The sequence below is a fragment of the Megalobrama amblycephala genome, linkage group LG12 (assembly GCF_018812025.1).
Source record: "Megalobrama amblycephala isolate DHTTF-2021 linkage group LG12, ASM1881202v1, whole genome shotgun sequence".
Classification (NCBI taxonomy): domain Eukaryota; kingdom Metazoa; phylum Chordata; class Actinopteri; order Cypriniformes; family Xenocyprididae; genus Megalobrama; species Megalobrama amblycephala.
In genome coordinates, this window is record NC_063055.1 from 17,183,683 (window position 1) to 17,211,563 (window position 27,881).

Here is a 27,881-nt window from a genome sequence, read left to right on the forward strand (position 1 = left end):
TTTTGGGTTACCAAATATAAGTTTGTACTTAAGTTAGTAAGTACTTAATTTGAAGTACACTACAAATGCACATTCAACACAATTAAATAAAAAAAATTTTTCACAAGGGATGAATGGAATCAAAAGTGTTATTCGTCTTCTTCTTTTTTTTTTTTTTTTAAAGAGGAAAAAGCTAAGTGCACATTTAAATTTTAAATCAGTGATGAAGACATTGTCTTGTCATTTAGATGCAATGACTTAAACCATCTTTCTCACACTACACTCATTCTGAGCCCACATAATGAATATAATATCTTTAAGAGTTTTTTTTTTTTTTTTTTTTTAATTTCAAAATTTTGAGCATTTCTGTCAGCGCAAACATTCTTTTGCCCCACATACATACAATTACACACAATTTTATATACAGAGTTTGAAAGGTAGACCGATGCTTGCTTAAAATGTATTTAATATCAATAAGTATTCATCTGACATTTCATTTTTGGTTTCCCTTTGTAGTCTCTCTTAAATAATACATTTATCTCTACCACTGTACCTGATAAAAAACCTGAAAAACAAACAAAACAAATGTACCTAAAATCCTGTTCTCATATTTGTCCTGTTAACATAACATTGAACTCCATTGTTGGATATTATAGTGCTAAAGTTGCCACAACTGTCAAATCCTTGCTAGAAGGGCATTTTGGTCAACTGCCATTACAGAGGAAATCAATGAAAGAGGATGCAGTATGTTTAGACTTAGTATGAGATGGCATTGTGATCTGTGCAAACAGGAAAAATTAAAAAACTAGATTTTTTTTGGCTAGTATCACATTAAGCATAGAAAGTGATGTTATACAACAAATAGGTGAATGTGTTCCCTATGTCAAAAATACATTCTGGAATATGAGGTTCAGGTGCTTGCTTATCTTGTAGGCCTATAATAATAATAATAATAATAATAATAATAATAATAATAACAATTGTGCGTAGAGTCCTGTATATTGTAATGGTTGGAGGAGTGTAAAGCTTTTTTCTTTTTCTTTTTTTTTTTTCTGAATTTCTGAAATAAACTGTAAAATAGCAGCATTGAACATGAGCCAGCAAAACAGATAAATCTGATGAGGGTCAAATGAGGTTTTTTTTTTTTTTTTTTTTTGAGCAGGGATGCATGATATATCGATTATCAGATGATATTAGATGTTTATATTTTTAAATGTATTGGTATTAGATATATTGCTATAAACAGCAATTTAATCTTCAGAAAATCTCAAAATGGATATCAATTATCCAAACTGTATATTATCATTTCACAGTTGATTTTAGTTTTTATTTATTTACACAAAATAGTGTAGAATTGTAACATTGGCTATTCATCTGGTTTATCAGTATCAACCAGAATTTTAATATCACGCATCCCTAATTTTGAGTGAGTGAAGAGTTGGCCTTCCTCTACTTTTTACAACAGTTTACACTTTTACACAGCAACCATATTTGAACAATCCCATTCAAATTGGTGAAGCTGTCTCCCGCTCTCGATGTTCTCGGGAGAGTTAAAGAGCTAAATGGGAGGAACGGGAAATCTTGTAGCTTATATTGAGGTGGCTGGACTGGGAAAAATCAGTGGACTACTGAACCTGTACAACACAGAAATATTAATGTGGCAGGCATTTTACACATTCACAGCTAAAATGTGGGGAGTAAAATAAATAATAATAATTTAGTATAGGATATTGTACAAAATCTAAACTTTTCATTAAAAAACAAAACAAAAACAAAAGAAAAGAAAAAAAACAAACAAAACAAAACACTGTGCTTGGAAAGTCTATTCAGAGTTATTGTGTCCATGTATTTGAAGAAGTCCATACTCAGAACATAGCACTAAAACACATGTTGGAGGACCTACAGGTCTGATTAGTTTTTTTGCCAAACAAACTAGACCAAACTGGGCTGAAGTGGATAACTCCAGTACGCCTCGCCATTACACTCCTCCATGAGCAGTACAAGTTCAGTCGTTCTCTCCATAGACGGGTTGTTTGTGAGAAAGTTCTCTCAGCGCTTGCCTCTCTATGGTTATATCTTTGCACCCTTCTGTCTTTCATTTTTGGAGCAGGCTCCCCTGATGGCTTCATGGATGTTTTGCTGGGCCCTTGTGGTCTCTGCTGGGGAAGTCCTGCCAACTGTGATGTAAGTCAGTCCTTTTCCCTGTTTCTTCCTCAACGTCCTTTTCTTTCAGCCATGCAAGAAACTCTCAGCCATCCTGCTCCTCTAGGTTACAGCTGGAGGAAAGACATACAAAAAAGATCAGACAGAGTTAAAGTTGAAGCATGTAAATGTTTTTCAATACATTTTGTAACTTGTTAAATACTTTATCTTACTCTAGCTGAATACGTAGAAACAACTATAAGAACCATTTGCAGGTGCTATGAAACATTGTCTGATACAGAAACATTAGATCAACCAAGACTGGGGTGGTACTATCTGTTTCTGACCAATAAAAAGATGGGGGAGTGTTCAGTTTTTAAAAAAAAAAACCTGAAACTACTTCACCTTTAAGGGTTACAAAACAACATGTTTAGACATTTGAAAAGAAGCAGTGAGTTGATGAATGTTTATATGTGAATAAAAGCCTAAAATCAAACGGTTCAGCAATCGTGTCTCTTCAGAAAAGTGGGCTAAACTGCTCAATTCGTATGGATTAGTTTTACGATCTCTTTATGAACTTTTAGAAGCGACAAAGTGTCAGTTGTGTAGCTGTCTATGGAGGGACAGAAAGCTGTCATATTTCTTCAAAAAGACCTTCATTTGTTTTCTGAAGAAGAACGAAAGTCTTACGAGTTTGGAGAGTAATTATTGACAGAATTTTCATTTTTGGGTGAGCTAACCCTTTAAGTGGTAAGATATAAGTGGTCAAAGCTGTCCACACTGTTAAACTCTGTATAAACGGCGACATTGGCAAAGACATTGGCTGCATGTCTAAATGCAAATTTTATTCTGACAGTCACTGGCATGTAAAAGGCATTAACTTGTCAAATGCTATTTGGATGGACTAGTACCCCCTTCCCCTGTTGCATGCCAGTTCCCAAATTCATGGTTTCTTAGCTTTAAAAATGTGTTGAATATGGCAGATTCCTTCCACTCAAACTGAGGGGACACAGATATATGCCTTTGATAATAAATCTAAACAGCTATGGCATCTTAATGGATGCTGGTCACTGATTACTAAATTCAGTTAGTAAGATTTATTTATTTATTTTTGTAAAGAAAATACTTTTATACTGCAAAAATTCATTGAACTGATCAAAAGTGACAGCAAAGACTTTTACATTGTTGCAAAACCTTTTTATTCAAATAAAGGCTGTTCTTTTTACTTTATATCAATGAAAGGATCCTGTAAACAATGCATCATGGTTTCCACAAAAATATTAATTCAACATTGACAATATCTGGCTTACTTAGTTGAGGCCACTTAGCTGGTTGCTGAAATGAACTCTGTTTAAATCATTTTCCTGTTATCTCTTTAAAGCTGCTTTTAAACAATCTGTGTCGTATAAAGTGCTAAATAAATAAAGGTGACTTGACAATAATAAGAAATGATTCTTGAGCACCAAATCAACATATTAGAATGATTTCTGAAGGATCATGTGACACTAAAAACTGGAGTAATGATGTTGAAAATGCAGCTTTGCCATCACGGGAATAAATTACATTTTAAATGATAAGAAAAACAGTTATTATAATTGTAATAATATTCCACAATATTACTGTTTTTTCTGTATTTTTGATCTAATAAATGCAGCCATGGAGAGCATAAGAGACTTTTTTCAAAAACATGAAAAAACTTTTGAATGTTAGTGTATGTTAGAATTTGAACCCGGTGTCACCTTTCAGTTTTTGGGTCATGTTTCATCTTGCCTAGGGCAGCAAATGAGCTAGAAGTGCAAACTGGTCTAACTTCATAAAAATATGTGCATGACACATCGGTTTGGTGGTTAATCTGTAGCAGATGGTAGACATTCTGCTAATTTGAATTGACTTGACGGTTGGATCTGTGGGTGCAGCAACAGCAATAGTGCATATTATTGCTATTACAGTTATAGTGCATATGTTACATGACTAAAGCAGGTTTTAGACCGGCCTACGACTTGTCTCAATCCCATTCCATTGTCAATCTCCTCTGCCTTTCTCCAATGAAGACTTTCTGGTCGAGTGATACTTTTGCCAATGATATTCTCAGTTAAGCATCCCTCATTTCATAGCACCCTCTATTTAACCTCGTCACACTGCTGTGAGCCCTACCTCTTCTCCACTATTTTCTTTCGCTTTAAATGCCTGAGATTCTGATCCTATCTTCGCTACTGTACATGTCTCCACAGGAACACATAAACAATACTGAGCATTTATGTGCTATCTGAGGGAAGAGGAAAAAACAAAATGAGAAATGTTCTGAGAGTGCCCGGCCCACCGTTCGATCCTCAAGGGGGCAGCGTGATAGAATATAAGATGACCGGATACATTTCCTAGGTAAAGGTTCTCGGTTTAATAAATAGTCAGAATACAATGGAATAAGACATTTTGGTGCCATTTCATATCAAGTATCTTTAACTACTATGTATTGACATTTAAAATAATCATTTGACAAAGTGGATGTTTTTAAATGATCTACATCTTATTATATCTTACATCAAAAATATAATTAATCGTTAAAGATTTGAGTTTTTTGTAAGGTTTTGGATAGTAATTCCTTCAGACGGATCTTGTAACACTTGAGTCATTACTAGTTAACTACCATGATCTTCACTTTAGAATACTGTTCCAAATAATTAAAAATTAGTAACACTTGAGTCATTACAATCCAAAACCTTACAAAAACCTCAAAACTTACCATGACTTCAGTCATTAGGGAGTTATCATGCTTTTCTCTTTAGAATATTGTTCCAAATTATTAATTCCTTCTGAAGGATTTGGTAACACTTGAGTCATAGTGGCTTACCATGATCTTCACTCTACTGTAAAATGAATTATGCATTACACATTACTCACATTAATTATGAAACTATATACATTAGTTCTTATTATTCCTCCAGAGGTATGAAAAAACAAATAGTAGTTAATGATTAGCTAATAGTGAACTACCACATTCAACTGAGTGCTATTACTTAATAATTCATTAATCAGAATTTCTTGTTAGTTATAGTAGTTACTAGAATGTTAATATTGCTCTACTCATTTGTTCCTGTGTAATTATTCATTAGTGACAGAACAGTATTCTAACATGATACCAAAGTGTTTTGTAAAACAACATGTACACAATTAGAGTTGTAAAAAGTACCAACTTCGGTACCAAGTCAGTACTGAAATTTAAAAAATGTGACACTTTGAGCACTGTTGGGCGGATTCGTAAACACTTCTGATTGGCCATTGTTGACACGCTCATTGGATATATCTGTGATTGGCTTCAATGATCAACGCTTCAAAAACATTGTAAATAGTCATCAATGACGCTCTTCACCGAGAGCTTACACAAATATACACACTGGAGAGTTTGTCGTGGACCAGTCCGCTGATAGACGCCCGCTTTCAAACGCTACCGCTTTCAAAATGCTTTCAAATTCAAATGCTCCCGTGCGTTGATCATTGTAGTGGCATAATCAGAGATGTTTACGAATCCACTTAGCGCTCAAAGCGTCACATTTTTAAAATTTCGGCACTTTTGAGAACTCTACACACAATAAGAACATTGTACCTAATATATAAATATATTTAGGTACTAATATATATATATATATATATATATATATATATATATATATAATATACACTATATTGCCAAAAGTTTTGGGACGCCTGCCTTTATGTACACATGAACTTTAATGACATCCCATTCTTAATCCATAGGGTTTAATATGGAGTTGGCCCACCCTTTGCAGCTATTACAGCTTCAACTCTTCTGGGAAGGCTTTCCACAAGGTTTAGGAGTGTGTTTATGGGAATTTTTGATCATTCTTCTAGAAGCGCATTCGTGAGGTCAGGCAGTGATGTTGGCGAGAAGACCTGGCTCACAGTCTCCGCTCTAATTCATCCCAAAGGTGTTCTATCGGGTTGAGGTCAGGACTCTGTCCCAGCCAGTCAAGTTCCTCCACACCAAACTTGTTCATCCATGTCTTTATGGACCTTGCTTTGTGCACTGGTGCGCAGTCATGTTGGAACAGGAAGGGGCCAAACTTGGGAGCATGAAATTGTCCAAAATGTCTTGGTATGCTGAAGCATTAAGAGTTCCTTTCACTGGAACTAAGGGGTCAAGCCCAACCCCTGAAAAACAACCCCACACCATAATCCCCCCTCAACCAAACACCATACACTTGGCACAATGCAGTCAGGTACGTACCGTTCTCCTGGCAACCTGAAGGCCACACAAAGTTTGGAGGTCTGTAGCTATTTACTCTGCAGAAAATTGGTGACTTTTGCGCACTGTGTGACCCCGCTCTATGATTTTACGTTGCCTACCACTTCGTGGCTGAGTTGCTGTTCCCAATTGCTTCCACTTTGTTGACTGTGGAATATTTATTAGTGAGGAAATTTCGTGAATGGACTTATTTCACAGGTGGTAACCTATCACTGTACCATGCTTGAATTCACTGAGCTCCTGAGAGCGACCCATTCTTTTACAAATGTTTGTATAAGCAGTCTGCATTCCTAGGTGCTTGATTTTATACACCTGTGGCCATGGAAGTGATTGAAACATCTGAATTCAATTATTTGGAGGGGTGTCCCAATATTTTTTGGCAATATAGTGTGTGTGTGTGTGTGTGTGTGTGTGTGTGTGTATATATATATATATATATATATATATATATATATATATATATATATATATATATATATATATATATATATATATATATATATATATATATATATTTTGTTTAAACATCATTCTAAAGTGATGTGATTACAATTGGCTCTTATAATTGAAAGGTGCAGTAGCTGCATTACATTTTCTGTTCGTTTTTCAATGCAGAGTCATAAATATTGGTTTCCCTTTGGTTTTCAGTCAGTTAAGCCAGATTTCATTGAGTGGTTTTAGTCTCAATTACTTTGTGAAGCTGAGTTATGTTTCCAAATATTATAGAGTGCAACAGGGACTGTCCACTTTTTCAGTTAGTTTTATTTTCTCCATAGTGAACCCATAGGTGAAACCCAGCACACACTTTTATTGAATTTTGGGCATCTACTGTTGCACTATTGTTTTCTAACCTTGACATGCACCATCCGCTTTGACTGACATCTTAACATGATCCATGATATTGGTGTTTATATACATAACGCTTTTCACAGACACCAAGGCTAGTGTTTCACTGCTAGTTCCAAAATGGAATAATCTCCATGATGCATTGTCCATACTGCTATATTAAACAATACATAGCCCCGTCCTTGGCCACCGTTAGCCTCATCAGCCGGAAGCACACTTCACCCTAGCTGCCGAGGTAAGTGGCAGCGCAGCCTTGCTTCTGTTTCGAATTTGGCCAGTGCTTTCAGGTTAGTCTGCAAAAGGCTGTTAAGTGTGAAACACTGGGATATTTTCCCAACTTTCAAAAACTGTATATTTAGTTTAAAATATCTTTTTCTGAGTAAAGGTAGATGGTTATATTGGCCATTTCTAGCTCTATATTGGACACCACTTTATTTGGGAAAATGGTCCAATGAAATGTCAGATGTGAAACATGGTGAACTTCAATGATTGATGACCTGAAAATATTTTAATCACGTCTGGCCTTGCTGCCATGCCCAGAAAGGCCACCTGGAACACGTTTTGAATTTCTTCGTTTGTGATCTCGCTAACTCAGCTCGAGCCGTTCCCTCCTGTCATGCTTCCACTGCTGTTTTTCTTACAAAACTATTCATTAAAACAGAGAGGTTTGGGAGTTACCTGACACTGCAGGGGTCAGAGAGGTCTGTTATGTTATAATTTCAAATTGGGGGTGTACTATTCCCAGGGTAATTATTCCAATTAATCATCGAATGCATGTCATGACATAAATGCGCATTTTTTCATTTCAATATCCATATCCACTCTATTATTATATCCTGTTGGCTGTGTCCGCTTATCGAAATAGTTTTATGGTGGCACCCAAATCATTCATCTCATTCATCTCTCTCACTCTGTTATGGATTCATTTCTGTTTACCTCATAAAGAATCAAAGGACCAAGGGATATTTTTAACCTTTAGTTTCTGATGCTCTGACAGAATGCGCAGCATCTGTTTGTCTGCCGCCATCTATATCCGTATGAGGACAGTGAAAAGAAGACCGCAGATTCTTAGCCAGAGTTTCATTTCCATTGCAGAGTTGATTAGAAGGTAATGCTATTCAGCCATCAACTTTATCATCTTCCTGCCAGTTTTCCACTTTTCAAACTGTCATTTTAAACAGAAATGGTACAACTTTGCAATAAGGTTCCCCTTGTGAAGCTTAATCTGTACTTAATATTAATTTAAATATTAATATTAATTAAATAAAAGGCAACCTAAGTGTATTTAAAGACAACAAACTCGTATGTTTCTTAGAACACTCAGGTACACTTTAAAATGCTCTTTGTAATAATATCAAATAAAAAGTTTAACTTTAAAATTTTAAATTATGTTAAAGGGTTCACCCAAAAATTATGCCATTTATTACTCACCCTAATGTCGTTCTACACCTGTAAGACCTTCGTTCATCTTCGGAACACAAATTAAGATATTTTTGATGAAATCTGATGGCTCAGTGAGACCTCTATTGCCAGCAATGTCACTGAACCTCTCAAGATCCATAAATGTACTAAAGACATATTTAAAACATGTGAGTACAGTGGTTCTACCTTAATAATATAAAGTGATGAGAATACTTTTTGTGCACCAAAAAAAAAAAAAAAAAAAAAAAAAAATCACTGAACTGAATAACCAAAGATTCGTAAAGCTTCGAAGCAGTGTTTTGAAATCGCCCGTCACTTGATATTGTATAAATGTCATCTTTTTTTATTTTTTGGCACACAAAAGTTTCTGGATCTTGAGAGGTTCATTGATATTGCTGGCAATAGAGGCCTCACTGAACCATTGGATTACATCAAAAATGCCTTAATTTGTGTTCCGAAGATGAACTGTGGGGTTGTTGTCATGACACTTAATGCATTAACTAATGTCATTTGATTAAACCGTACTGTCAGTCACTCGTACAGCATCTCAGCATAGTATTTTATGGCACAATTTGAAATCTAGAAAAACCTGTTTTCCCCGAACCAACATATGCACACACTGTTTGTTTGTATTTTTTATGCTTGAATATGAACTCCAGCATGGTAACATGCAAATAATGTTCTCGCTAAATATAGTCACTCTGACCACACCTATAAAAACAGATAGTTTATAAAGCATAACGCAGTCACATATGCACTCTCATATCTACTCTCCTTTGAGTTTCACCTTGATTTACTGCAGTTAGCCCTGACTCGCCATAGTGTTTCCATTTTAGATGAATCACAGTCATTTATTTAGCACAATACCTGTCACACACAGTGCCTGAGGGGAAATGAGGTCTCCATTGTAATAAAATGTAGACCAGGAGTGGAAAGCATGATTTATATCAGGCTAAATAGAAAGGTTTAGCTTGTACTGTGGGTGGAATATCAGTATCCTGTTTAGCTTTAGCCCATTTATCAAACCCGTCTTTGGATGTCCAGAAGGCCTTTCATGTACAGTACAAGGAATTCTTCTCATAGATGCTACATACAAGTGTAAGAAACAACAACCTCCATTTATATTTTTTTCAGCCTTTGGTTTCTCATGAGAAAAACGCCTATGTGTGCTAACAAGCATTGACGATTGACATTGTCCAGTATCGAAGGAAAAGGCTTTCTACAAATATCAAGGAAGTGAGTGCTACACTGGGAACTAAGTCTTGACAGGTCTGGGTGACACTTTTGTTGAGCATTCCATCCAGATATGGCCTTCTCCAAAAAAACCCTACATGATCCAATCTCAGCTTGTTGGCCCTAGTTCAGCCCAATCATCTCTTCCATCAGCTGAGTTCATGGCAATCCAATTCTCGTTTGTTTTCTTTTTGTCACAGACACATCCATCTCTTTTGTCAAGGAAATTTGGTGTCATTAAATGTGTACATAAATGTTTGTCCAGTCATTTTGAGTAATAAGACATCGTATTCCGATTATGTGCTTCCAACGATGTAGCTTTGTCTCATCATTCAGCAAAATGGAGCTCTTCCAAGGCTGATTTCATGCTCCAGTACCAGCTGTACCAAACAGTTACATGACCAAAAGGTCCTTTAGATCCAACAGCATCATAATGTTCCTGTTGTCCGTCTAATCTACGCAGTTTAATCGTAAATGAACTGTTAAGCCTTGAGGTTAGAGTTCAGAACAATGATATAATTTCAGCCACTTAGTCAAACCGCAGTATTGGCATGGTTGAGGAGCTGACCTCACAATCGACAAATGTTCTCTTAAGTTTTATTCGCTTTTACACTTAATCTATTACAGGCCTCTGCAAGAATGGCTTGAACAAATGCTAGATAGTTTGTTCCTAGGAGGCATATGATAACAAAGTCAGCAAATTTAGTTTTAAGAATTATATATTTGTACATATTTACTGCCTTCATGCCGATCCAAATCTGTATGACTTACAGTACATTCTACTGTGGATCACAAAAGAAGATGTTTTTGGAAGAATATTTTGAAAGTTATGCTTATATGATTAAAGTCAAAGGGGCTTAGTGTTGTTTTGGACCCGTTGACTTTCATTGTATGAACCAAAACCACTGAAATATTTCCCCAAAAGAAAGAAAGTCATACAGGTTTGGAACGAGGGTAAGTAAATTATAACAGAATTTACATTTTGGGGAAAACTATCCCTTTAAGTTTGTTCTGAACAAATATTTCTAAAAGAAGTTCTTGGTAATCCTAGTCCAAGTCCATCAAATGTTATTTAATATTTTTGTAGAGCAGACACAAAGCTGTTTAAACATCGGTAGCTGAATGACAACAGTTTGAACAAATATTTCCACTCTGCCCATCTGCCAATCCAGTTTCTATGGTAATTTTTTCCATTTTTAATACATCATAGCATAGCAGAACCACAGAGCTGCCCTTTGACCTCCAGTGCTTATCCTACAGAGGCATTCTGCATTTTTTCCCCAAGTTCCTTTTCTGAACTGAATGAGCCTTAACTGATTTGATATACTATATACCTCTGAGACATTAATCACAGGCAAAACTTTAAAAACAGACTGAAAGCCTCACAGAGCAGAACATCGAGGTTCTCAGCTCTGCAATGTACGAAGACAAAAACAACCTTGCTGGTACATGTTTCAATGAGTGTGCGATCGACGTTGCATGGCGAATGACCGAGTTATCAATGTTCGCTCTATAATCATACCATGAGGCAGCCAACTTTTTTTTTTTTTTTTTTTTGTCTTATGAACCCTCCTGCTACATCAATAAGGCTCAAGTTTTTTAAGCAAATCATATTTAGTATTGTTTGATTTTCAAAAGCTATGCCCATTATTAGCCATCCAACATGCCACCAGTAATACTGACATTTGGCGAACTCCAGCAATAAAATCTAGGTCAGTGTGAACGAGGCTTTGGTGTGAATGTCATCACCTCATAAACGGGCTATAATCCACACAGCTGCTGGCCACAGACTCAAAAATCACACTCTATCAGAATTGTAATAAAATGTGGCAAACCGATCTGCGAGACGGGAGCAGCTGCTCCTCTCTACTTTTGATGTGAAAACTTGACTCTTGCCTCTCATGAAAAATTTGGAAAGGCAGAGCTATTGACTTCATTACGTAGCTGTTTTGGCAGAAAGAGACAGTGGAGCACAGCTGAGAAAGTAACAGTATGATCATTCGCAACCGGCTATGCAAATCATGTCACCAAAGATTGAATTAAGCTCTGAGCCAATGACAGCTTAAACTAATTTTGGTGAGTTTATTTGCCATCCCACAGGAAATTAAGTATTGCTCTCATGCACAGTATTTCTATGCTGTAGACTCTAGACAAGAATCGCCAAAAAATGTCACACAAACCAACAGATATACATTTTATTTCTTCTTTTCTACATCATTTGTCTTTTTATAGTAAAAATATCTAAACATTCCATAAATAACAGATTTAGTTCATAAGCAAAATTGTATAAGAGACTGTAAAACAACTTGTTTTTAGAGAATCTTGAATTAGGTATGGGGAGGATCGATCTTGAAGCATTGATACTTTTAATAATGATGCTGTAACTATTAAAAATATTGATGCAAAGTGTTTAAAGTAATGATTTTATTATTTATTGGTCATTAAAAATCGTATGTTTTTAAGTAAATGTGTTATATGTGACAATATGAATATTAGTATTACAGTATTATTATCAAATGTTAAAAATTATTACTTTCAAATTATAGCTAAGGTAAATGGCTGTTAATAACCAATAATCAATGTAATTTCCAATTTATAGATGCTTTTATGTCAAACTGGACAATATTTTGTATGGGGTTGAAATCCTTCTTAAAAGTTGGGTTGAAAAGTCTTTTGATTTTCAAGTAAATATATTAGTGTAAACTATGTTTTACTATGTTTACACTATATTTATTCTGGAAAACAAGACAAAAAGACTTTGTTTTCTTTCTGGTTTAACGTGACAGCTTCCTTTACATCTCATTAGGTATTTTATAATCTTTTCTTTTACTTCTTTTTCCCCAAAGCTGTTGTTCAATGACCAACGAATAGTGAGGTGCCTAATACAAAGTGGCCTTGTTTACATCTGCGCACCAACATATTGAGGACATTTTGAAAAATTGGTGGAATTTCCTTTTAGCTGTCAAAAGTCTAGAAAAGAGCTTTATTTGTTGCAACTGAACCGTGGGAAACATTTACTCCACTGCCCCCACCTCCCTCGCCTGCTGTATACGTGACAGATTTCCAAAGCATCTTAAGGTGTTGATATGGGTATGGGGCCATAGATCTCTTCTTTGGAAAGAAAAACCTCTCCAGGTACACTATTACACTCTTAGACACTGCTTTTACGCTCTTTTATTCCTGAGGTTTTGAAAGTACTGTGTATTCGATTCAATAACAGAATGTGACGTTCGCGGCTGTCTGAGTTATTATTCTCCTGCTGTTTAAAAGGCCATCTTGCCTGTACGAGGAGAACTCTGATCTCAGCACGACATCCAAAACAAGCGAAACCACATCTTTCCGACGCTCTGCAAATCCTTTTTCAACAACCTGAATCATCCTTTTAACCCCGTGACATCCCTCGTTTTTTATTATTATTTTTTTTGGTAACACTTTAGAATACTGATCCTTCATTAATGAATAACTACACAGGAACAAATGAGTAATGCATTATTAACACTCTAGTAACTACTATTAACTAACAAGTAACTCTGATGAATGAATTAGTAAGTAATAGTGCTCAGTTGAAGGTGGTAGTTCACTATTAACTAATCAGTAACTACTGTTTTTTTCATACCTCCCAGAGAACTACTAAGAACTACTATATACATATTCATAATTAATGTGAATAATGAATAATGTATAATTAATTCTAGAGTAAAGGCCTTGGTAACCCACTAGTAATGACTGAAGTATTACCAAATACTTAAGAAGGAATTACTAATTATTTGGATCAGTATTCTAAAGTGAAAAATATGATAACTCTCTAGTAACTACTGAAGTCATTGTAAACTTTTGAGGTTTTTGTAAAGTATTGGATAGTAATAACTCAAGAGTTACTATATAACTCTAAAGTAACTACTTCTTATTTGGATCAGTATTCTAAAGTGAAGATCATAGTAACCCACAAGTAATTACTCAAGTGTTACTACATCCTTATAAAGGAACTACTATTTATTTGGATCAGTATTCTAAAGTGAAGATCATGGTAACCCACTAGTAATTACTTAAGTGTTACCAAATATACCATAAGGAATTACTGTACAAAAACATACAAAAACATCAAAAGTTTACAAAGACTTCAGTAGTTACTAGAGAGTTATCATGTTTTTCACTTTAGAGTACTGATCCAAATAATTAGTAATTCCTTTAGTAATACTTCAGTCATTACTAGTGGGTTACCAAGGCCTTTACTTTAGAATTAATTATACATTATGCATCATTCATGTTAATTATGAACTTGTATATAGTAGTTCTTAGTAGTTCTCTGGGAGGAATGAAAAAAACAGTAGTTACTGATTAGTTAATAGTGAACTACCACCTTCAACTGAGCACTATTACTTACTAATTCATTAATCAGAGTTTATTGTTAGTTAATAGTAGTTACTAGAGTGTTAATACTGCATTATTCATTTGTTCCTGTGTAGTTATTCATTAATGAAGGATCAGTATTCTAAAGTGTTACCTTTTTTTTCTAGCTGTTCGCTCAAATATCACAATTTGCATTCTCCAATTTCAACAAATATTTGTTCACCAAGGCAACTCTCAAAGTTTCAGATGACTTTTCGGAACAAGCTCCTGTGATGCTTTGCATGTAATAAGCTTTAATGGATCTATAATGTGATCTCCAATTCAGTTGTCTGCTACTAGTAGAGGTCATTGAGTTCAGTGTCAAATCAAAAGTGCATGAATCAAGAAGCCCATATTATGGATGAACCAGTGCGTTACTAAACATGCACTACATGCCAACAGAGCTTGATGCATATAGGTGACAAAATGATTGATTTGTTTATTTGATCAGATGTATCAGTATTGTGATGGGGACGTTACTGTAAAAAGACATTAAGATGAGACACTGATTATCTCATATGTCAGTACAGTCACATTGCTACATTTATTGGTATTCATATATATACATACAGTATATATCTTATATTTCATACTTTTGTATTTTATAGCTTATCATTTTATATCTCCACTGTGCAGCACTGGACAAGTTAAGGAGATTTTTTTTCCTGATTTAAGTGCAGCTTCCAGAAAATTTGTATGCAAATAGAGAATTATTATTATTAAAGTCCTTTGTCAACATAATGTTCCCATGGTCTGTTGAGGAGAGACACCAAGGCCATTTTAACATTTTAATAACTGCTTATGATATATTGCAATATAAATATGAATTTCTCTCACTGTCTCCCTCTATTGCATTAGTTAGATTTGGTACATTTGTCAACAATGTGTTTTTGCTGAAGCCAACGTGAAAAATAAAGGTCCCAAAAGAGAAGTTTCGTAGCGAATGACATACAACCACCATTTTGGGTTCCCCAAAGAACCTTTCAGTGAAAAGTTCTTAAAAGAATAGAATAAGATTGAAGAACATTTTAATAATCTGAAGAAACTTTTTCCACTATAAAGGACCTTTTGTGCATTAAAAAGGTTTCATGGATGTTCTTCATGGAACCATTTATGCCAATAAAGAGCCTTTATTTTCAAAGGGGAACTATAACGCCACTTTTACAAGATGTAATATAAGTCTCTGGTGTTCCCAGAATGTGTCTGTGAAGTTTCAGCTCAAAATACCTGATAATTTGTTATAGCTTGTCAAATTTGTCCCTATTTGGGTGTAAACAAAACCACGCCATTTTTGTGTGTGTCCCTTTAATTGCAAATGAGCTGCTGCTCCCAGCCCACTTTCCAGAAGTGGGCGGAGCTTTAACAGCTTGCACTTCGGGAACTGGATCAGCCCTTTCAATAAAAAGATTCAACTCAGAATTATTTGTTCACAAATTATTCATAGCTTTATATTATTTTCAAGAAAACTTTGAATATAGTCATATGGACTGATGCATTTAAGGTGTTTTTTTGGATCCTGCTTAGTCTCCATTCATTGGCCAATGATGTGATTATTTCCAATAATCAGAGTAAGGACATGTAAGATAATTTGTTATAGCTTGATAAATTTGTCCCTATTTGGGTGTAAACAAAAACACAACATTTTTGTGTGTGTCCCTTTAATTGCAAATGAGCTGCTGCTCCCAGCCCACTTTCCAGAAGTGGGCGGAGCTTTAACAGCTTGCACTTCGGTGCTCAACAACAACAAAGCTGGAGAATCTCACACAACCAAAATGACAATTGTCAATAATGGTGTTCAGACTTGCATTGTTCAAACTAGAGACACTGATGGAGAGACTCAAGAAAAAGTTACAACTTTTAGAATTCAACTGGACGTTTCTGAATGGTTATTGGATAAATTTATGTAGTTGCTGTGGAGTTGATTCAACTAGCATGTGCCGTCTTGTTAATCTTTTGTGCAAATCCAGCATTGTATTGACCCTCGCTTGTGAAGCAATCCGGGTAAAATGACGGCATGGCTACAACAACTCTTCCTCTTCTCTAAAGCAGCCCAACATGGCCTCACCTCCTTTGTTGTGTGTTCTCAGGGGCAGTGTTTATGTACATTTTGGGGTTTGTGATGTCACCAACCCAGGAAGAAACTTATTGTAGTTCTTAAAAAGCGATTTCTGTAAAATAAAATATCTCCTTTGCATTGAACTTTGAGCATCGTAACTTTGCATATTGTTTATGCTCTAACAGCAACTCACTAACTAAAGTTAAAAAAGTGAAATCAAAATCAAGGACCCCTTTAAGAATGCATGGAGAAGTAATGTTACTAGTACCAGTCACATTTCTGAAATTGCATGTCTAATTTGTGTTAAAACCGAGAAATAACACTGCAATATTTTAAAGGTGCCCTAGAACTTTTTTTTAAAAGATGTAATATAAGTCTAAGGTGTCCCCTGAATGTGTCTGTGAAGTTTCGGCTCAAAATACCCCATCGATTTTTTTTTATTCATTTTTTCATTTTTGGGGCATAATTAGAAATGAGCCGATTCAGAGTGTGTGGCCCTTTAAATCTCGTGCCCCACGCCCACGGAGCTCGCGCTTGCCTTAAACAACATAAAAAAAGTTCAAACAGCTAATATAACCCTCAAAATGGATCTTTACAAAGTGTTCGTCATGCAGCATGTCTAATAGCATAAATACAGTGTTTATTTTGATGTTTACATTGATTCTGAATGAGTTTGAGGCTATGCTCCGTGGCTAACGGCTAATGCTACACTGTTGGAGAGATTTATAAAGAATGAAGTTGTGTTTGTGCATTATACAGACTGCAAGTGTTTAGCGACGGCTCTTGTCTCCGTGAATACAGTTAGAAACGATGGTAACTTTAACCACATTTAACAGTACATTAGCAACATGCTAACGAAACATTTAGAAAGACAATTTACAAATATCACTAAAAATATCTTGATATCATGGATCATGTCAGTTATTATTGCTCCATCTGCCATTTTTTGCTATTGTTCTTGCTTGCTTACCTAGTCTGTTGATTCAGCTGTGCACATCCAGACGTTCTGCCCTTGTCTAATGCCTTTCATAATGTTGGGAACATGGGCTGGCATATGCAAATATTGGGGGCGTACACCCCGACTGTTATGTAACAGTCGGTGTTATGTTGAGATTCGCCTGTTCTTCGGAGGTCTTTTAAACAAATGAGATTTATATAAAAAGGAGGAAACAATGGAGTTTGAGACTCACTGTATGTCATTTCCATGTACTGAACTCTTGTTATTTAACTATATTATATAGAATCTCAATGTTGAGTTAAACTCATTGGGGTAAGAAAAACAAGTCAATCTCAACAGAACATGAGGGTTCGACTAGCTTGTTGTAAATTTAAAAAGAAACTTTTACCATATAAACTAAACGGATGCCACAGCCTCTGTTGATAAAAAGTTATATTCTTAGACTCAGGTGGCCTCAGAAAGGGATCATCTCCTGAAATGAGAATAACGGTGAGGTCATCTCATAGCAGGCAGATATAGGGATTGCTAGATCTTGCTGATTTGCTCTATATCATGGCTAAAAGAGCTCTTTTCCATATTGAGTTCATATCCTGTTGCAGAGAATTACCTCATTGCTTATTCTGTTATTCTGTCTGTACTTTTTTCTGTCATTCTTTCTTTTGCTCCAGCTCTTTTTTTTTTTTTTTTTTCACTGAGAATGATAGAGCAATCATTTGAAGGCATTCGCGTGCTGATGTACAACATATGGCTCAATGCACATGTACAGAGGGTTACTCGGAAACCAAAGGCCATCTGGGCATATTCATTAATCAAATATTAATGTTTTGTTATATGTGATTTGTGTACATTTCAAAGGAATAGTTCATTCAAAAAATACAATTATTATAATTGTACAGTAATTCAATATAATGATTCATTACTCACTTTCATTATGTTTAATGGATGCAAAAGCAACATAAAGGTATATATATAAAATGTTCAGTTACAATGAGCTGAAGCTCAGAATCATATCAGTCTGATTGCTGAACGAATCATTCACACAAATTTTGGGAACTGGATCAGCTCTTTCAACGAAAAGAGAATTATTTGTTCACAAATAATTCATAGCTTTATATTATTTTCAAGAAAACTTTGAATATAGTCATATGGACTGATGCATTTAAGGTGTTTTTGGATCCTGCTTAGTCTCCATTCATTGGCCAATGATGTGATTATTTCCAATAATCAGATTAAGGACATGTAAGATGTTTTAATGACAATTTTGAGGTATTTTTCATTATTCTGATTATTCGTTAAGAGAATGGTGCTTATTTTATCACCATTATTCACATCTCCAAAGCATCTCACGAATTATGAACTCGTACGGTAGATTTAATCTACTTGCGTCAAATGCAAAACACTTATAGATATTTTTTTCCGGTAATGTGCTTAAAAATGTTTCCACCTTTTTGACGACATTTTCGACATCAATAGGCTATACTGCAATATATTCATGTCGCACGACATTGTCAACGTAAACTAAATTTGTTCAGTACTCCAAAAATGTGAGGCCTTCTTTACCGCCATGTTTGGGAATCTGTGCATTACAACATCATCCGTGTACTTCACATGCACACTTTGGTCAGAGTGGAATAGATTGATTATAATGTTTACATGCCTGTTTATTGCTATTAAAATTGGCATACACTACATATCTTCCCTAGTAAAAAAATAAAATATACCAACATGTTTTTGAAATGCATTTATTTTATGCTAAGTATACTACAAATGCACTTTCATATGTATGTACTTAATATAAATGCCCAGCTATTGTACTTTTGGTATATACTAAATTGATATAGTCCTACTTAAAGTCTGCTAAATTGGAACAACTACATGTAATTTTGTATGTAATGCACTTTAGTTATCTGGAAGTAGTGCTGAGGTCTAACTAAAGATATACTTAAGTATATTTGTGCTAAAATTGAACTATTGCAAGTATACTTTAAGCACACTTTAAATATCTTGTATATTATCACACTATTATAGTATTTAAAACACTAATATACTTTATTAGTATAGAGATTAAAACACATTTTAGGCTTAATATTAAAGGGTTTAGTTCACCCAAAAATTAAAATTCTGTCATACTCACCCTCATGTCATTGCACACCTGTAAGACCTTTGTTGATCTTCAGAACACAAATTAAGATATTTTTGATGAAATCCAAGGTTTTTTATTTATTTATTTTTTATCTCCCATAGAAAGCAATGTAATTACTGTCATTAAAGTTCCAGAAAGGTATTAAAGACATTGTTAAAATAGTCAACATTGGTTCAACAGTGGTTCAACCTTAATGTCATGAAGTGACGAGAATACTTTTTGTGCGCAAAAACAAAACAAAAATAACGACTTAATTCAACAATTTCTTCTCTACCCTGTCAGTCTCGTACGCAGTTTTGACAAAGTGAATGCTGCAACGAAAATAGCGTAGCAGAATGACAGAGGAGAGCTGAATTTGTTGAATTAAGTCATTATTTTTGTTTTGTTTTTGCTCACAAAAAGTATAGCTCGTAACATTAACATGAATTAATGTTTCATAACATTAAGGTTGAACCACTGTAGTCACAGTGACTATTTTAATGATGTCTTTACTACTTTTCTGGACTTTGAACTCAATTTGTGTTCCGAAGACAAACAAAGGTCTTACAGGTTTGGAGCGACATGATTTAATTTTTGGGTGAACTAACCCTTTAAAGGGGACTTATAATGCAAAATGAACTTTTATAAGGTATTTGTTTATAACACCTTTGACACGCACAAAAATGCAGTGTTTTTGCTCACACCCAAATAGGGGCAAATTTGACAAGCTATTATAAATTATCTGTTTAAGCTCAAACACAGACACATTCTAGGGACACCAGAGACTTGTATTACATCTTGTGAAAGGTCCCCTTTAAGAAATGCACATTGTGCAATAAAGAAGTACTCCAAATAAAGTGTAATTATACTATTTATATCTGTAATTCTCAAGCGATGTGTCAGTAAATATGTTAAGGGATTTGTACTATACTTAGTATGAAATAAATATTTTAAATACATTTTGGTATACTTTTTTTCACTGGGGTTATTATGATTATGGTTGCTATTCACAAGTATTGCATTGACATGAGATAAAGTTGAATTATAATAGCATTATAAGAGTGCCTGTAAACTTGGTCATTGTAATTACATGGAAAAGATGAACCAATAGCTTCTTTAAAAATATCTCTTTTTGCATGTAACCGAAGGAACAAGTAATGTAAATTTCGAATGACGTGAGGGTGAGTAAATGATGACAATTTTAAATGTCTGTAGCTGAAGTATCCCTTTAAATGGAACAGAGAAAAAAGAGCGGTGTTTAACTCCATCTGTTCTGCCGCTCCTTGATTTGAGATCTCAAACCGAAACCTGTTGTGCCACTCAGTTATTTATCAATCAAGAGCCAATCTTAGCTACCCTTTCTTGTAAAGATCAACAGTAGCCAGAGAGCGATACCAGTAGCTGATGGTGGCGATAAACCTCTGATCTGTGGAAACATGGTGCCCCACTGTTACAGCAATGAAGGCGATGAGAGCAGATAAGCCATTATACCAGCCTCGGCTTGTCAGCTGTATTGTGCTCTTCCTCATAAACCTATTCAGTGATTAAGCACCTGTTTGTAAAGTCAGGCTCCAGGAAAATACACACACACAGGTGTCAGACAGCCGTACAGCCCGATTTGCAAATGGTTTTTAAATCAGTGGAGTCATGATCAGATGGAACCGACATCCTAATTTGTAGAATGTCATACGGCATGACGCAATTTTTTTTAATTCAGCGAATGGAAATTTCCAGGCTTGCTCGTTATGAAAGAATATCCTGATTTAAAGCTGTTCCATTTTCAAAAAAAAAACAACAACTCTAGAACATTGTAATCCTATGGAGTAATGCAGAGAGAATGCTCAGCAGTGTAGATAATTTTTGCCCTGTCTAGTCTCCTGCATTAACTCATTTGATTATTTTCCCAACAAAACTTTACTTTTGATGTGTCCATCACTTTGCACTTTGCATGGATAGGTGAACGCAATTTATTTCTTTTGGCCAAATATCAGCAAAGAACAACTGGACGTGTTCCACTCAAAACAGTCTTTGATTTTAGTATGCAAATGTGTTGGAGGAGTAAGGCATGCGTTCACGGCTATGTTTACTGACCTTTGATACTTGCAGATAATTTGCCAAAATGGAGCACAAACCAACTCTATGATGCAAAAACATTGAACTCAGACCAAATGAAACAGGGGATCCAGACTGTGACTAAAATAGTTGAAAGTGCGACAACAATAAAGATTTGCATTGATATTTGAACATGTAGTCGCCACTGGTGATGGTCAGGGAAAACTTGTGTGTGCATACATATTAGGTAGGTTTTATTAAAGAACATCCTGGTAGTATGCTTGTTTATTGCACGCAATGACAAACAACACATGCCATGAAGTCTGATTCACAAGAAGATGAATTTATTAATAGGAACTTTTTTAAAAGTCTGTCAAGATTTTAACAGCTTATTAGTTAATTATTCACAGCAGACTGTAATACTGAACGCTGTCATTTTTTTATGTTTGTCTGATACTTTACTCACTGAATCTTTTTACCGACTAATTAAAAAAAGTTTCATTTTTGATGAATTTCAATGATATTTTATAATAAAAATATTATTATTGTAAATTTTATATTATTATTTAAATTAAATTATTATATAATAACCATCTTAATCAAGTGATCATGTAATTTGTCAGCTAAAAAAGCCATTTGTCTCAAATATTTTTCATTTTAGGAGCCATTGGCTCCCATGTCATTTTTTTCTCGGCCCATAAACTTAGGTTCCACTGTAAAAAAAAATATATTTTTATGATTTGTTATCACAACATTTTTTTCTTTTTGTCAAAACAACTTAGATAATTAATGTGGTTCGGATAACATCATATTTTGAGTTTCTGTTGATTAAATCAATCACCTTCATTGTTTTAACACAAATTTTTTATTTCAATGAACTCAACATTTTAAGTCAACAAGGTAACTTACTTTTTTAAGTTAAACCAAAAATGATTTTTTACAGTTTAGTTGAGCAATTGTTTGTTTGTTTGACAAAGTTTGTGAAATCCTGACAAAGAACCAAAAATGTATCTCTCATTTTCATGAAGTAATTGAGGTTTTCTGTCAAGTGTTTGCTTACTATCTCGCCTTCGCTTTGAGCATTGGCTGCGCTTGCTCTTTTTAGGTCGTAAACAGCTTCTCCTCAAAGGCGGAAGTGTTGCGTTTCAGTGATAAAGTTTATCAGCTCCTGGGGGTGTTAGAGAAGCAACAGAGGGGCCCTAACACTTGCCAAAAAACACCACCTCATTCTCACCCATACAAGTTCATTTAGAGGTAGCAACAAATTTATGGACAACAATAAATCCATATTTAGCTTCTACAGCAGTAATATACAATTGACACACATTTGTTTGCAAAAAAAAAAAAAAAAAAAAGGCAACAAGTGTCCTTATAAAGTTCTTTCTCACGCAGGGTATCAACCCTTTCTCAATGTGCTCACTGAAACACAAAGCAATCATTGTGGCTTCGTTTGCGTGTTTCTGCCGGCAACACATTATGTACCCATCAGCTGCACAGAGCAGCAAAATGTTGACTTCCCGTTAAACAAAACACAGTGCCATTATCTTCCATCTGTCATTATTTGAATGTCTGCAAGGGCAACATTCATAATACACTGCACTAAAAATACTCAAAATGCTCATTTTGTCTTATTACATTTTGCTAGACATAATGTTTGAGCTGCCCCCGTGTTAAATAAAACTCACTGGAGACCTGGTCACGGTGTACAAAAAAACGAAGTACACAGTTTACGTAAAAGGGCTTCAGACATCACGGGGCTGATCAAATTTTACTCAATGTACTCGTAAGTTGGTGAGCTATACGCTGAATAATGTGATTTGTTTGTGGAAATGGGCTACCTGACACCAGTGAACTCCCTGCTTCAAGCATTTGGAGATTGAAGTCGCTCAGAATGACTTTAAGTTGTTCCTTTCTCACCGCTTAGCTTTTGGTCTCCACCACAACATTTTTACTCCTCACATGATGTCTGTTGTCGTTTTAGCTGCTTGTACTTCATGTCCTCGAGAAAAAATAGCTTTACATTCATGATATCAAATGAAATGCCCTTTATAAAATAGCACATGGTAATTTTTATATATATATAAAAATATATATAACTATAATTTGAAACTATATGTAAAGAATTAGCAATAATGCTTAATGCTATAATGAAAAAAATAATGCACAACAAGTGCCTTCAATTCATAGTGGGACTATTATTTCCACAAAACTCAAAATGTAAAAAAACAAAACAAAACAAAGATTTCTCTCTCCTGTGGTGTCTGGTGTACATGACTATGTATGAATGTGAGATGTGTATGCATGTGCATTGTTTCCACTTCATTGTGGCTAGGAAATGTCTCCAGGGCTTGCCCACCCAGCCCCCTATAACAGCTGCTGTAAACCCTGTACTGTGATAGTCAAGTGTGTCTCCCCCTTCTAGGAAAACATATTTCCTGAAAAGCCTCTATATACAGAGCAAAACCAATTCCAATATTCGATTCCTCTTTTTAGTTAATTAAAAATCCTATTTTTTGAATTTTTTGGTCACACGTTAGATTAGCGGTCAAATTCTCTCTATTAACTAACCATCAAGTAAACAACTTTTACCTCAATAAACTCCTAATTACTGCTCATTAATAGTTAGTAAGGTAGTTGTTAAGTTTAGGTGTTTAGGTAGGATTAAGGGATGTAGAATATTGTCATGTAGAATAAGGCATTAATATGTGCTTTATAAGTACTAATAAACAGCCAATATAGTAATAATGATGCTAATAAGCAACTAGTCAATGGTGAGAATTGGACCCTAAACTAAAGTGTTACCATTTGTTTTTATCTGTGACATGTTTATTCAGAGCACTGACACCGTTTTTTTTAAAACTGAAAGCTATAAAACATTATACTGTAAATGTTTTGTTGTTGTTAGGAAATATTTAATGTAGTGTATTTATTTCCTGTGTTGCAGAAGCTCTGAGTTTGTACAAATGAAAACCCACAAAAACATCTTAAAATTGGCCTCTTCCAGTGAGTTATTAAAGTAACTACCACATGTTCTGGATAAAACCCTACAATTATCGGATCAGTATTTACATTGTAAATATGACAGACTGGAAAATGTTCTAAATGCGTTATGAAACAAAACAATATTGAAGTGTTTGTATATCCTTATTAATTTTTTTTATTTTTATTTTTTTGGTCTGGATGAAGAAATTTAGATCTGTATGAAATAGGAGATGAATATTAAAAGCTGTGTGTCTCTCTGTGTTGGGATGGGGGTTAAATCAACATTTGTATAAACTTTACGTGGTGTCTCTTTTTTTTTTTTTTCTTGTTCCCATTTTTGATATCTAGAGAATGCACCGTTATTCTTACTGCTATTCGTCAAGATGACACTCAAAAGAAACTAAAATATGTAGTGGTGTCATGAGTATTTTTGAGACGGATATATTTTATGTTCATATTTTTCAGTTTCTGTTTTTCATACTTGTACAAGTAAAGAGACTTTTTTTCATATATACAAAGAAGCTACTTAATCATTATCAACCATTTAAAGTCCAACCAAAATCAACAAAAGGGCAATTCTGCTCTTTTAAGATGGCCAGTTCTCTTGGGCATTTAAGAGAAAGAGCTAGATTTAGAGCACATGTTTTCTCTTTCATATCAGAGCTTGTGTACTGTTCCATTCCTCATACCTTTCTGCTGACATGCGTTCTTTTAAAGATAATGCCAAAATGTTCAAACCAGAGCAAAAATTCTTCCTCATGCCAGTTTTGCTTATGAACATTAAGAGTTGTAGCTCTCCAGGGGAACCTTCATCTGCATGAGGTTTAACTGGCCTTCTTGTTTGTCTATTCCAGCTATAAACACAAGCAATTATGAGCTTAAACCTTGTATTTTTTCCCCCCCTACACAAACTTCATCTGGCTGTTTTACATTCCACCATAAGCAGTAACATAACAAGTCGTTCATTTTTGCGTGAAATGTTGTACACATCCATTCGCTCTGTAATCTGAGACAACTTCAACATTGCCCTGCTCAACCTTGACGCACTTCTCACAGGGCTATATCCCCCCTGAGAAAAGTCGCCGCAAGCGCATTCACAACTTTAGGTCACCTGATTACAGCAGGTTTAAAATTCACTGGACGTGATATTGAGCAATCTGCCCCTGCTGACATTGATTCAGGGGAATTGATTTCAGTCATTCGTCAATACAGACCTAATACTGACATACAAAATCAAGAAGTACATACAGTTTTGCTCTTCTGAACTTCTTGGAAAATTGATCAGACACATTGTGAATACTAAAATAAATATAAGCAAGGTAAAGTAGGAAAGTGTAAAACTTTTTATCTATATATTATACACCTGGCAGCACAGAAGTAAGAAGAGAACGAGACTCACAACTCCGTCTCCGGTTCGGAGAAATCACTAAAAAATGTGCTGCCGTTGGAGTGTGGTGGTCCTGGCGACGGCTCCTCGCTCCTGTAGCTGCTCTGACTGCTCCCATCCCCAGGCAGTGTCTCGGGCGATGTTGGGGGCTTCTGGAATGATCCAGGCATTCCTGGCTCCGCTGACCCCATGAAGCAGGGGCATCGAGTCCGAAGCTCCTTGTAAAGGAAGTTCATTCTCAGCGAGGGTATCCAGGGACAGCCAAGGAGGTTCTTGAAGGCCGCACGAAACTCTGGGCTTCGGCAGTAGATGATGGGATTGAGGCCGGAGTTAATGTAGCCTAACCAGTTTAAGAAACGAAAAACGTTCTTGTCCAGCACTTCTCGATTGAAGACATTAATGATGTTTGCCACAAAGAAAGGCAGCCAGCACAGTGTGAAGATGCCCATGATGATGCCCAGTGTCTTGAGGGCCTTGTGCTCCTTCACAACGGTTAATCTCGACGGTCGCCTGCGGGAACTTTTTCGCCTTGCCGTCGTCATTCCGACGTTATTGCACATCGAAGGCAAGTTATTGTTGCCATGGAGCGATGGCTGTACCTGATATCCAATGCACTCATTTTGGAACCTCAGACGGTTCTTGTCAATTAGCTGTACCTGCCGTGTGGCAATGAGAAAGACACGTGCGTAGACGAAAATCATGATGAGGAGTGGGATGTAGAAAGAAACCACTGATGAAGTGATAGCAAACTGCATGTTTGTTATAAAATCACAGCACTTGGGGTTTTCGTAACATGCTTTTGCTTTCGGATCTTCCAAAGCACGCCAGTACTGGTTCATAATTGGGACGAAGGAGATAAGAGCCGAGACCAGCCACACAACACAAACAATAATTCGAGCCCTGCACTTATTCAGGAGCACTTTATACCGCAGTGGCCGTGTGATTGCAATATACCGATCCACTGCAATGATGCAAAGGGTCTCTATACTGGCAGTGACACATAAAACATCAACCGATGTCCATAAATCACACGATCTGGTATCAAGTTGCCATTCCCCTGTCACAGCAATCGTGGCACCCAGTGGCACCACCAGCACCCCCATTATGAGGTCAGCACATGCCAACGACATGATGAAGATATTTGTCGTGGTCTGCAGATGGGAGGTTCGTGCTATGGAGATGATGACCAGAAGGTTGCCCACGACGATAATCATGACGATGATGATCATCATGACCATGATGAACAGATGAAACTCCTCAGGATGTTCACTTGGCTTCTCAGTGGGTAACTGAGTGTTGTTTGTCAGATTTTCCATGTTTCAGTATTCCGAGATCAAGATATGCAATTTTTCGAAGTGGATATCAGAAACAAGCAGCAACAAAGAGGTGCTCAAAACATTTATTCAGTCTTCAAAGAAGTGATTGAGATACCATGACGATAATGTATTTAATCTTGCATTTTATACCACCGTATCTCCAAATCTTGAACAACAGCATCAATTCCTTTTCATATATTCTTCAGTCATGCTGAAAAAAAAAAAAAGTGCATATCCAGCTGTCCTGTGGCATTTGAAGCAAACATATATGCCATGTTCCACACATCTGAACTGCAGATGTAAGAGGAAGAAAAAAAAAAAAAAAAAAAAGCCCCTTTTATTCTGGGTTAAAACTGGTCCAAGAGAGATGGGGGAAAAACATTTGAACTTTTAGAAAAGCTCTTGAAACCACCAGAGAAAAGGCAGATAAGCAGCCATCCTGTTGAAGTAGTCCGCTGAAGTGGAGTTTGAGCTGAAGTGGAGGAGGTTCAGTCAGCGTGTTACCGCCGCGTGTGTGTGGAGGTGCCTCTACTGCCAAAAGCTCAAAGGAGCAGTGACACTGCCGACAGTCAACAGTGGTTAAGCACTCTCGCTCTCTGATAATGCGCTCTCTCTCTCTCTCTCTCTGTGTCTTTTGGTGTTCAGCATGCTGTACTTGCCGTCACATTTCATCCAAGAGGGGTGGAGTTTTAAAGAGTGCCTCACTCCCAATATTCACACACACACCCCCTCTCTT

General features: G+C 35.8%; 1 protein-coding gene across 1 annotated transcript; it reads right to left on the minus strand.

The window, feature by feature from the left end:
• Nucleotides 1-427: 427 nt before the first annotated feature.
• adrb3a (adrenoceptor beta 3a) lies at nucleotides 428-27,881 on the minus strand. Its single transcript, XM_048209228.1, has 2 exons — nucleotides 25,842-27,881; nucleotides 428-2,255 (listed from the first exon to the last, which is right to left on the minus strand). The coding sequence occupies exons 1-2, from the start codon at nucleotides 27,143-27,145 to the stop codon at nucleotides 2,228-2,230; spliced, it is 1,332 nt and encodes a 443-aa protein (XP_048065185.1). The 5' UTR covers nucleotides 27,146-27,881; the 3' UTR covers nucleotides 428-2,227.

Bases quoted from the DNA above. Each gene is read 5' to 3' on its own strand.
- adrb3a (XM_048209228.1), bottom strand. From the start codon at position 27,145: ATGGAAAATCTGACAAACAACACTCAGTTACCCACTGAGAAGCCAAGT. The intron at 2,256-25,841 runs GTGAGTCTCGTT...TCTTTCCTCCAG, and splicing joins TCCGAACCGGAGACGGAGTT to CTGTAACCTAGAGGAGCAGG.